Here is an 11252-nt window from a genome sequence, read left to right as displayed (position 1 = left end):
CTCCATTCTGCACTCATCCAGTAGCAGCAGTCAGCTTAGGGCCGTGTGTGTAGCCAAATACCCCAGAACACCCCATTCATTCCTAGTCTGACAGGAATCCTACACAGGAGCTGGGGTAAAGCCCATGAATGTTCATTGACTCACAAGGTACTTTTTGGAAGAACTTCACCCAGAGTCATGTACATCAACAACAGTCTGGACACAGGCAATAGAAAATTTCATCACAAAAAAATATTCAAATGACAGTTTGTATAATAGTATAGTCACCTCTCACTTGGATTATTGCAATTTGCTTCTCACTGGTCTTCCGCTCGGGCCATCTCTCTCCTCTCCAGTCTGTCCAGAATTCTGCGGCACGACTTATTTTCCGCCAAAATCGTTTTACCCACACTAGCCCACTCCTCAAGTCACTTCACTGGCTCCCTGTCCGCTTCCACGTACAGTTCAAACTTCTCTTACTGACATTTAAATGCATCCATTCTGCAGCCCCCCATTACCTCTCCACTCTCATCTCTCCCTACATTCCTCCCCGTAAACTCCGCTCGCTGGACAAATCTCTCTTGTCATCCCCCTTCTCCTCCACTTCTAACTCCAGGCTTCGTTCCTTTTCCCTTGCGGCACCTTATGCCTGGAATGGACTTCCTGAGCCTGTACGCCTAGCTCCATCTCTACCTGTTTTCAAATCTATGCTGAAAACCCACCTTTTCACCACTGCTTTTGGCTCCTAGCCACTACTCAATTGCCCTCCCCTTGTTTCTTCTCACCCAGTACTTCCCTCGCCCTTAATTGTCTTGTCTGTCTCTATCGAGCAGGGACTGTGTCTCTGTGTCAGGTGTTCAGCGCTGCGTGCGTCTGGTAGCGCTGTACAAATGTTAATAATAATAATATGCTATTTGCAGTGTTGACACAATACACATTAAAACATCTTAATAGACAGTATGGGATGTAAGCGGAGGTGAAACAAATAGACAGATATGACTGAGTAACAGGAGTTAGACTGAAGATCATGGGACTAATTTAAAGAAATATATCCATCAAGTCAGAATATGATCTCCACTAGGGTAAGAGTGGGTAAGACGGTCCTGCTACAACATGTACAGCTGAGTATATGCGTCTAACTAGCTAGCTTATTTTTTCCATTAAAGGCTTGGGAAGAGTCTCAAGCTTTCATTGCACCCTGAAACAGAAATAGTCTTGTGTTGAGCGAAGCCTTTCTGGGAGTGCAGCCCAGAGTATGGGGATTACTCCGTAGAAGGTCCTTGGAGTATTTCACATCATGTGACATCTTTTGAAGAAGCTGTCGTTAGGGATATTTTTTATGAGAACTAAAGTGACCTTAGAGGTGTGTAGATGGAATTGTTGTTGTTCAAATGCTGTGATCCATTTCCTTCAAGGGACTTGAAGATCAGATATAGAGTTTTAATTTAGCCCTGTATTGTACTGCTATCCAGAAAAGTTTCTGCAGAAATGAAGTGATGTGAACACATCGCTTACAACCATCTATCAGTCTTGCTCCAGCATTCTGAATCAATTGAGACTGGTGCAAACCCTTTTTAGCTAGACCAGTGTAGAGTGAGTACATTACAGTATATCTACATTGTAACCTACTTTTGGATAAAGTGGGATATAAATACAATAAATAAAATAATACTTCAATTTTGACTTTTTGTAGGCGTGAACCACTGTGACAAGACTTGCCTTCTTGATGTGTGGATAGAGACACTGCAGTTGTCATTCATGATAGATCCAGCTTCTGGAACTTTCTTGGATCTGAGGGATCAGCGTAAGTGTTGATTCTAACTGTACCTTAATTGTACCCCAACAAAATTACAGAACATGTACATAGACATGAATTAATGGGACAAAGCTAACATGGATTTAGCCAAATGAAATCTTGCCTCACCAATTTTCTACATTTCTTTGAAGAGGTGAATAAATATGTTTTTAAAGGTGAGCCTGTTGGTATTGTGTATCTGGATAGTAAGAAGGCATTTGACAAAATGCCTTGTAAATGACTCCTAAGGGAAGTAAAACATTATTGGATAGCAGGCAGTGTCCTCTGTGGATTAAGAATGTGTTAAAAGATAAAAAATAGAGAGTAGGGTAAAATGGTCGATATTCTCAATGGAGAAGTGTAGATAGTCGGGTTCCCCAGAGATCTGTGCTGGGACTGCTGCTTTTTAACATATTTATACATGACCTCAAAACAGGAATAATAAGTGTGATGATCAAATTTGTTGGTGACACAGAGCTATTCAAAGTTGTTAAATCGGAAGAGAATTGTGAGAAATTGCAAGACAATCTTATTTGACTGGGGCATCCAAATCGCAGCAAATGCAGTGATGCATGTAGGAAAAAGAAACCCAACATGATGCAAGGTTCCACATTAGGCGTCACCACCCAAGAAAAAGATGTAGGTGTTATCATTGATAATACATTGAAACTCTCTGCTTTGTGTGCAGTAGTGACTGAAAAAGAAAATAGAATGTCAGGAATTATTAGGAAAAGAATAGAGAACAAAACTAAGCATATTTTAATGCTCTATGGTACAAACCTCATCTCAAATATTGTGTCCAATTTTGGTCACAGCATTTAAAAAAAGGTATAGCAGAAATAACAAGGTACAAAGAAGGGCAACAAAAATGATATAGGGGATGGTATGACTTCCCTATGAAGGAAGGATAAAAAGGCCAGAGGACTCGTCAGCTCGGGGAAGAGATGGCTGAGAGTTTTGCGATTATGATTGAGGTCTATAAAATACTTAGTAGAGCCAATGCCCATTAAGTTATTTGTGACCCACTGAGCAGAAAGATATCAAACATTTCAGCCTCAGGTATAGACTAATGATGTCTTTTAAAAAAGAGAAACGTTCATCAATTTAATAAAAAAGAAATTAAACCCAGAAATCACATACACCACAGTTTTTAGGCTGTAGAACATGAAAAACATCAAAGTAGTGAAAGTAATTGCATAGTCCCTTTCTGCTGACCCTATAGTACATAAAAGTTTCAAAAATGAAAGTTGTCCAAATTTACTCACCCCTCCAAACTTTTATAGCCTTTATCTATGTTATTTTTAGTCCCACTTTTGGTGCCTTCTTGCTCAGCAGGTCACATTTTTAACTAGAGGTTGCGGCCGCCATTTTAAAGAGCCAGTTTCCACAGGCACGAGTGAGTAGACATTACTTCTGCCCTTTGGACCTCACAGGACCACCAGGACATGTCCAGGTAGATCCAAGGTCAGATGAAAGCATTCTGTACCCCCAAAGAAATGTCTGACCTGTATACCTACACTGACAGGGGCATCTAATGGTAGAAACCATGTAGTTAGAATCACAAGTAGTAGAACTTGAGATTGCATATTGGAACATTGTTTCTGGATTAGTCCAAATAGTGTATGTCTTAGTATTTCTGCAATACTGGCAATTGCTACAAGGTTAGAGTGAGTAGAATTATTATCCGAGGTCTCAGGAACAAAAGAATTAACTATCTTGTCGCATAAGCTTGGACCCCATGGGAAGGTTAGATCCTGTAGAATAAAATTGAGAGTATTGCCAACACATGCCAATGATTCTTAATTATGCTAACCAAATTCAAGCTCATGGGACTGATTTTCAAAGCATTTAGACTTACAGGTTGTTATTCAACTTTATAAGTCTAAGTTGAAAATATGCCTCAATTTGGGGTCCTTTTACCAAGCTACGGGGCCCTTTTTACTGAAGTGGCCCCCAGAGACACATTGTTATGCGGTAAGAGCTTCATGGCCATGCAGCGGGGAGCCACTTATTGAGGTGATGATAAGGGCTTCCGCATTAACCCGGTGGTAACCGGTCATCACGCGGTAATGCCGAATTACTAGTGGGTTATCGCTGATCAAGCCATATCTGGGGAGTTTCTGTTTCCCCCAGAATGGTGCACTCTCGGGATGAGACTACCGCTGGCGGCCAGGTTGGGCCAGCAGTAAGAAGAGCAAGCAGTAAGCCCGCGTTGGGCTTATCGCCACTCTATAACATAAGAAACAAACAATCTATCAAGAAGATCATAATGGGTATCCAATATTAATTAATCCCATTGTGCAAAACAAGCTCTTACATAGGCTTTATGTATGACATGTTAGAATATCCCCTGATCTCCAAATGCTACTTCAATAGCTGTATGTGTTGTTGATTTGTGATTGACAGAGCTATTTGATATGCAAAAACTGACCAATCAGCAATGATGTTCGCAGGGACCTAGGATGGTAACTGGCTATAACTTTATTAAGTATATATATATAACTTTATATACCTTGAAATCCAAATGAAAATGGCTTACTAGTTGTAAATGTGAGATTGATATCAAAAGAATTGAGCCAAGACACACATAGTTGTAAATTATTCTGTGTAGATGTTCAGAGCCACAATACGCCTGAGCGTGTTTACGGTACTCCGTTTTAAGCTGCATTATTCACGTTATTGATGGAATCACAAAAAAACAGAAATAAAAGATTCAGATCTCCAGAGAGAAAAACCAAAATTGTTTATTTGTTGGAATAAAATACTTTCTAATAATCACTTATTATTCATACTGTACACCACCTTGAGTGAATTCTTTCAAAAGGGTGGTAAATAAATCCTAATAAATAAATAAAAGAAATAAAATGTAAGTATTCTGTTCTAAAATGTTTATCCACTCCTACCCTAGCTGAGATAATATTTATCCATCTCTCTGACCTCGTGTGCAACTTTCTTTAAATCAGTCACCTTATTATCTAACGCTTCTTACTCCCTTACCTGTCTATATGTTACATCTTTGCTTTACCCTTCATTATCAATTAAAATGTCCAATTATGTGTTGTGTTCACATTGTAAGTAGTAACTATGCCATACTTTGTATTGTTATTTGAATATTTTTACTGCTGTAATTGCCTATTGCTCATGTTTGATCTATTCTTACTGTACACCGCCTTGAGTGAATTCCTTCAAAAAGGCGGTAAATAAATAAAATACATATGAGATAGATATCCATTTGTGACATACAGACGTGGACATCCGTATTCTGAGTTGGATGTCCTTCCTAAAATGCTCCCCAACGTGTCTTTCAACAAACCTCCTAATGAATCTCAAAAAAATAGTTTAAAAAACACCATCCATACAAGTTTAATAAGCATATATAGTATTTACATAAATTAGGACTCTTGGATTCCAGAATGAACAGAGCATGAGATACAACGCCCAGTTTTTCTTAAGAACAGCATAACTCATTGTTTTTCTATACCTTTCAAAGGAAAGTCCATTAAAAAATGAATCAAGGGGAATAGAGACCAGATTAAGCATGCATCAGTTAATAAGAGAAGGTGGTTTACACGACACTGTCTTCACTTAAATGATCAGCAAATCGGTTGATATGCATCTCCAGAAAGGACACTCTCTCAACGTCCCAGCCTCTTCATGGCTTTTTTCACCTCCTTGTTTCTGAGAGTGTAAATGAAGGGGTTTAACAAAGGAGTCACGATGGCAAAAAATACAGAGACCAGTTTGACAACTGCTAAACTCACCGGTGGTTTCATGTACGTAAAGACAAGGGGACCAAAAAACAAAGTGACCACCACGAGATGGGAGGCACAGGTAGAGAAAGCTTTCTTCTTTCCCTCAGTTGTACGAATTTTTAAGATAGTGGAGATGATGAACGCGTAGGAAACAAACAAGACTGAGAAAGAAACAATGGATATGGTTCCGCTGTTGATCATGTCTGCAGTTTCGCTGAAGAAGGTTCTAGAGCAAGCCAACAAAGATAAGGGGTGGGTGTCACAAAAGAAATGATCTATCTCATTAGGACCACAAAAGGGCAGCTGGATTACTGGAAATACCTGACCGAAGCCGTGCATGAGACCACCTACCAAAGTACAACCTATCAGCAGGAGACAGACTCGTTTGTTCATTATTGTGGCATAACGTAAAGGATTGCAGATGGCAACGTAGCGGTCATATGCCATGAGAGTCAGGTGGAGGCATTCTGTACCTCCAAAGAAATGCAGGAAGAAAACTTGTGCCATGCAGCCATTGAATGAGATGGTTTTGCTCTGCAAGAGAAAGTTTACCAGGAATTTGGGGACAGTCACTGTGCAGAAGCTCAAATCTAAGAAAGATAAATGGCTGAGGAAGAAGTACATGGGAGAGTGCAGGTGAGAGTCCACAAATATGGTTACAATAATGAGAAGGTTCCCAGATACAGTCAGAAAGTACATTACTAGAACCAGCACAAAAAATATGATCCGTAAGTCTGGATCGCTAGAAAGTCCTAGCAGGATGAAATGTGTGACTCTGGTTTCATTTGTGACTGCCATTCCTTCCACTTTGTCAAATGTAGGCAAACAGAAACACAAGAGACAATAGAGAGAATATATAAAATCAGACAGTTATCTCAGAGAACATTTATATTCTCTGAAAGGACTTCCAGAGATCCTGCGTCATGCTTTGTCTCTAATCCTTTTCAAATCCAGGATAAAGCTCACCTTTTTGAGGCTACATTTACATCTTGACTACTTCTCCGTAATACAGTATCCGAGAATGTCTTCTTCATTATATATTCTTCTCCTGACTTGATTGTAAGCTCCGGGGAGCTGGAACTGTCTCTTTTAGAAGAGTCTGTACAGTGCTGCAGTGTTTTAGAAATGATAAATAGCAATAAGGACATAACTTCCTCGACAAACTTGGTCTCTCAAGTTATGCTTCAATTCTATTTTAGGCTTACGTACAGTTTTATAAGAACACACTCAATAGCCTCCCCTCCACCCTAATGTAACCTTGTCCCCAAAATGGATTCTGGAACCCCTCTTCTCTTAGGGGGTCCTTTTACAAAGGTGCACTGAAAAATGCCTTGCAGTAGTGTAGGCGCGGGTTTTGGGCGCATGCTGATCTATTTTTTAGCGCACCCTTAAAAAATGTCTTTTTGTTGCCGAAAATGGATGTATGGCAAAAATCAGAATTGCCGCGCGTCCAATTTGGGTCTGAGACCTTACCGTCATTGGCCTGCTGGTGAAGAATCCAGGCGGTAATGACCTACGCGCACCAAAAATGAAATTACCAAAAGAGCCACACGGTAGTCGGGCGGTAACTCCATTTTCGCACACGTAGACGCTTACATGGCTTAGTAAAAGGGCCCCTTATTCTTACACATATCTAGTGCGTTTTTTCTAGCGAAAAGTGCCGGTACTCAAATAACAGGCCACCCCTGATTACTGAGGGACCCACTCCACAACAGCCAGGCCCCCTGCAACAGGTCACAGAATCTATGACAAGGCAGAATTGGTGTGTAGAGCCTGAGCTCTTTCATGAAAACTTGGGGACCATGGGTCAATTTTACCAGACCGTAGAAAAGGTGCCGGTACTCAGTACCCCCTCAAAAAAAGCCCTGCACATATCCAACCATTATACCTCGATAATCCTTCAGAGAGTAGCATCTTTCTTAAGGTACTTTCTGTAAATTTAAATTCCCCTTGAAAACATAGTTCCAGAGGTTGATAGAGCAAGTTCTGCATGGTGAAAGTGAAGGTTGTGAACAAAGGTCTGCCCATATGTAGCCAAATGAAGAGCTCATGGTTTTTTTTTTAAATCCATCCCATCCTATGTATCAAGATCAGCACTTTTACTACATGAAGGCTGCTCATCGTATCGTACTCACTGGCCTCCTTCTCACGGTTCATCAGTTTTCTCAAGATGCTATTGAATTACATGGAATAAACCTCAATGGATCTTTTTATAATCTCACAATACTTTCAATTACTTTATTCTGAAGGGAATGAAATGTGTATATCTCAGACTGGGTCTAAAAATAAATAATAGAATTAATGATTTCTGTAATCAAGAAGCGATGCCACTGGCTAGGCAATTTCATTCTGAAAATGGCCTTCCCACTCTTCCTACTTAAACTTCATCGTCTACTCAAGGTTTGTTTGGCATTGATTGTTCTCTTTTGATATATTGAGGAAAGAGCTGGAAAGAGACAATGAAACACAGCAAGTGAGGTGGGACAAGGGGAAATAAGATGAACTTGACCGCAGATGAATTTATACTGAAACTGGAAGAAAAGCTGGCTGCTAGTTAGGAATGATATCAAATTTCCCCATCCTGCACCAGAATAAATATTTTTTGGGTAGTAAAAAGCTGGAACTTTCAAGGTAAGTAAACAATAATGATCAATGTAACTAGATATAGATACTTACAGCATATTATTTGGAGAAATCATCACTTGGGTGGATAATGTTTGCTTTGCTCATCTCCAAATATCGAGCGTATTCCTGAAAATTACCACAAAGCGTCAATTTTAGATCCTGTGCATTCGGAAATTCTTGAGACTAAGTGACCTCTGCCTCACTAGCTCTCATAACAGCTACAGGATGAAGTTGGTAAAGAGGGGCGGCTACTAAAATAGTCAGTGACTTTGGTCATAAAATGAATGGGGGAACAGACTTAAAGAGACGCCTGAAAGGCGAGATACGACGAGAGACATTTAAATTCCTCAATGGCATAGATGCACAGGAGGCGAGTGTCTTTCAATTGAAAGGAAGCTTTGAAACGAAGGCGCGAAGGATGAAGGTGAAAGGAGACAAATCCAGGAATGATCTAAGGATATACTTCGTCACGAAAACTGTGAAGAATGCATGGAATGGGCTCCCGGTGGAGGAGGTGGAGACACGGGCTGTATCTGAATTCAAGAAAACTTAGTACAAGTACATAGCATCTTGAAGGTAGAGGAAGGAATTGTAGATGGTATGGATGGGCAAACTGGATTGGTCATATGGCCTTTATCTGCCTTCATGCTCTTTGCATCTTTGTTTCTCCGTCTCTCCAGTAAACAGAATAGTGATGCACTTAAATTGTGTTTGAGGCTCGTGGGATTATAATCTTTGGAGGATCTTAAGAGATGCAGGTGGATAAACAACATTGCCATTTACATAATTCCCTAGTACACCTGTGAAAAAAAAAAACAATAGTTGTTTTGGAATCTATAGCGTTCATGGGGATAAATCTTACGGGAAAAATATATTCAAGTCATTTTCTCACTGATATTTTTTGCTGTTGCTATATTTCAAAGTTTATCTGTTGTTTTTCAAGTGCAATAAATTGCTTGTCATATGAAGAAAAGAGATGCACATTCTTTCTTCGTCAATGTTCCCTCAAAGCCACCCCGGAGTACTATGCCCAGGCTTCTACCATTACAGCTGGTGCAGCAATATCATGGATTCAACAATGAGGGTTAGGCAGACCTCCCGGAAGTCCCACAAACTAGTTTGACCCTTGCAATTGAAACTGACATAGTGATGCACCAGCCCCCATGGTAGGAACACTGGCTAAGGACTGCTGAATACCTTAGGGGGATTGTTGTTCATAGGGTGAGAGAAGGGGCTGAAAAAAGAAGGGAGGGAGGGAAGGGCCTGTAAAAAAAAGGTACTGAGGCTGTAAAAAAAGATTGATGCTCTAGAGGAAGGGGGTTGCAAAAAATGGTGGATGCTGTGGAGGGAGGGAGATAGAGGGCTGTAAAAAAAGGTAGATGCTGTGGGTGGTGGATGGAGGGTGGGAGGGAGGGGCTGCAAAAAAGGTGGATGTGGTGGAGGGAGGGAGGGAGGGAGGGGGCTGTAAAAAAAGATGAATACTGTGGGTGGGTAGAAGGAGGGAGGAGAGGGATACTATAAAAAAGGTGGATGCTATATATATGGGTGCAGCAGAGCTGTAAAAAGGTGGATGCTATGTGTGGGTGCAGGGAGGGGGGCTGCAAAAATATGAATGTTCTGTGGGTGCAGGGAAGGGGCTGTAAAAAAGGTGGATGCTATGGGTGCTGGAAGGAGGTCTGGGGAAAATATGGATGGTATCTGTGTACAGGGAGGGGGGGGGGCTATAATATTGGTTAAATTATAACAAATAGGCTTGCAGAAATTTTGTGCACAGAATTTTGCAGGATGTCAGACTCACAGAAACAGAAGCCTGTGCTGTCGCATTGGTGATCTGCAAGGGCAGGCTTCTACATGGAATGTTGCTAGTGGAGGAGTAGCCTAGTGCTTAGTGCAGCGGACTTTGATCCTGGGGAACTGAGTTGGATTCCCACTGCAGCTCCTTGTGACTCTGGGCAAGTCACTTAACCCTCCATTGCCCCTGGTACAAAATAAGTACCTGAATATATGTAAACCTCTTTGATTGTAACCACAGAAAGGCAGTATATCAAGTCCCATTTCCCTTTCCCCCTTTCCCTTATGACATCACAATATCAGAAGTGAGCCAAGTATTGGGCAATCAAGCCATTGTGACATCACTGATGAGGTTGGCTCTTATTGGTGGAATGAGTGGAGGAGTAGCCTAGTGGTTAGTGCAATGGACTTTAAGCCATTGTGACATCACTGATGAGGTTGGCTCTTATTGGTGGAATGAGTGGAGGAGTAGCCTAGTGGTTAGTGCAGTGGACTTTGATCCTGGGGAACTGAGTTCGATTCCCACTGCAGCTCCTTGTGACTCTGGGCAAGTCACTTAACCCTCCATTGCCCCTGGTACAAAATAAGTACCTGAATATATGTAAACCGCTTTGAATGTAGTTGCAAAAACCTCAGAAATGCGGTATATCAAGTCCCAGTTCCCTTTCCCTTTAATTGACATTTTTTTCTGTTTTGTTTAAACAAGTTTTAACTTGTGTCTCTGTTCTAAAAATTAAAAATAAAGTTAAACCAATTATAACTTCATCTTTAAAAAGTTAGACTAATGCAGTCCACAGCACAAAAGATAGTAATGAAAATTCAGTCCACTTCAAAACACCTTCTTGATAATTATCTGTGATGATACGGTGGAAGGCAAAAGTCCTGATGAACTTGACAGATTTTGTTCCCGCATTTTAAGATATTTTTCTGAAAACAAAAAGGTATTTCACGCAGCTTAGTGAAAGGACCCCTATATGTTTATTAATAATCATAACAATAACCATAATAATAATTTTTTATTCCACATATTCCAAAAAAATTAGTTCAACGTGGGTCATATAAATTACAGAGCCAATACAACCCGGCATAGGCGCCCCGTAGAAGAGCCCAGTTCTGACCTTTGCCGCCTACCTCCCACCCCCCCCCCCTCTGAAATTTAAAACTTGATACCTGCTCGGGGTTAAGGGAAGGCGGCGTCGGCAGCGACGCAGGTGCTGACGTGGTGTCTCTGCCGACACCGCCTTCCCTTAACCCCGAGCAGGTATCAAGTTTTAAATTTCGGAGGGGGGCGGGAACTGGACCTGGTGCTC

General features: G+C 41.0%; 1 protein-coding gene across 1 annotated transcript; it reads right to left on the bottom strand.

Moving 5' to 3' along the window:
• Positions 1-5409: 5409 nt before the first annotated feature.
• LOC115457250 (olfactory receptor 1509-like) lies at positions 5410-6324 on the bottom strand. The gene has a single exon (XM_030186672.1). It carries the CDS (start codon positions 6322-6324, stop codon positions 5410-5412), a length of 915 nt encoding a protein of 304 aa, XP_030042532.1.
• Between the last annotated feature and the right edge of the window lie 4928 nt (positions 6325-11252).

Source organism: Microcaecilia unicolor, chromosome 14 (assembly GCF_901765095.1).
Source record: "Microcaecilia unicolor chromosome 14, aMicUni1.1, whole genome shotgun sequence".
NCBI lineage: Eukaryota > Metazoa > Chordata > Amphibia > Gymnophiona > Siphonopidae > Microcaecilia > Microcaecilia unicolor.
Note: the sequence above shows the minus strand (reverse complement) of the source record. Positions and strands in the feature narration are given on the sequence as shown.